This window comes from Tupaia chinensis, unplaced genomic scaffold (assembly GCF_000334495.1).
Source record: "Tupaia chinensis unplaced genomic scaffold, TupChi_1.0 Scaffold000235_1, whole genome shotgun sequence".
Taxonomy (NCBI): Eukaryota; Metazoa; Chordata; class Mammalia; order Scandentia; family Tupaiidae; genus Tupaia; species Tupaia belangeri.
This window is the reverse complement of record NW_006159713.1, coordinates 561,873-563,370: the sequence shown is the minus strand read 5'-3', so window position 1 is coordinate 563,370 and position 1,498 is coordinate 561,873. Positions and strand designations below refer to the sequence as shown.

General features: G+C 41.7%; 1 protein-coding gene across 1 annotated transcript in view; it reads right to left on the bottom strand.

Moving 5' to 3' along the window:
• The window catches only part of CHD9 (chromodomain helicase DNA binding protein 9), a 352,905-nt gene that overhangs the window by 53,844 nt on the left and 297,563 nt on the right, over window positions 1–1,498 (bottom strand). Inside the window, 1 exon segment of the mRNA XM_014587776.2 lies at window positions 1–50. Within this exon segment, the coding sequence (XP_014443262.1) occupies window positions 1–50 (50 nt within the window).

Here is a 1,498-nt window from a genome sequence, read left to right as displayed (position 1 = left end):
CAGCAGGAACTTCTGAGTGGTCTGGTTCTGGTACCCAAACATCAATGTCACTTTAAACAAACAAACAAAATACATGATATGGGATTATGAATTATAAAAATAAGTCAAAAAGGAGAAAAAGATACTATCAAACTTTAAAGCATTTTTAAAAAGATTTTTCCAATAGGACATGTGCACTAACCAGAGACACAGTGAGAAGGAAAGTGAGAAATCATTCCCTAGGGAGGATGGCCATGCTTAAGTCCCTTTTCTTCCATCTCCTCCTGGCATGCATGCACATGTGTCTGGTGTGATTTTCAGGCTAGGACTCGAACCATGGTCAGCCATGTGGGAGTCTAGCACCTTAATCACTACACCACCTGCTGGCCCCAAAGCATTTTTTTTTGTTTGTTTGTTTGTTTTTTTTAAGAGAGATTTTTGCTATTGGGTGCTCGTGCCCTCCAGAGAGCGACCGAAAACAAGAAATCACCCTCTCAGAGGGACAGCCATGCTGCAATCTTTTTCCTCCATTCTCCTCTTGGGATTTTGGACATGCATGTACACGTGTATGCAAGAATTTTAAGCCACCAAGTCTGGGATTCAAACTACATGGGAGTCCAGCAACATAATCATTATGCCATCTGCTGGTCCTGCATTGTGGTTTTTAAGAAAAAGAGATTAGAATTTCATTTAATTTATTTAATTTTTTTCACAATTACTGCCAATTAAAATGATAAAACTGTGTAACAACAGATATCATTAAATAAACTGGTATTGGTAAGCCCAACAAAAGAGTAAGTTTCAACAAGGTTTGCTAGGTAATTATGTTAAATCTTTTGCTTTCCACCGATTTCCTTTAAAAATAGTTCTTTTTCTTTTGGAACGGCCCGGCCCGCCTGGGGCTCACGCCCCCTGCAGGCAGCCGGGGCTTACGCCCCTGCCCAGCATCCCTGGCCTCTCTGGTGCTGGATGGCCCGGAGGCCATAAACAAGGTTGAAGAGCTTGCAACTTGAGAAGATGATGGTTACCAGCCCTGCTTTACCTCAGGGGAAAACAAGAACTACTCTGCCATTCTTAAGGAAGCCAGATACCCAAGGACAATTCACACTGCAGATGCCCACAACACCATTCCTGGTAACTACAAGATGACTGCTGTGCCTCATCAGCTGATAATCATCCCTGTGTACCAGAACTGCTTTCCTGAAACTGCATTCCCTGGAGACTCACCTACAATTGTGGATCTGCAGGAGACCCTCCCTTAATCCAACCCTGAATAGAATCTATGCTCCCTATTGTCAAAAACTTTAAGAGCTGATAATTGGAACTCGTGGCCTCTCTCCCTTTACTTGTATGTATCACTTTTTCAATAACTCTTCTGGAAGACAACTGTATATAGCAGAGATATTGTAAGGAGAGAGTGGGAAAGGGCAGAGGGACAAACATAGGGGAAAAAAAGAGGAAGAGAAAAAAAACATATATATACATAAGCATGAAAGTAGAAATGGAATATTATTGATGA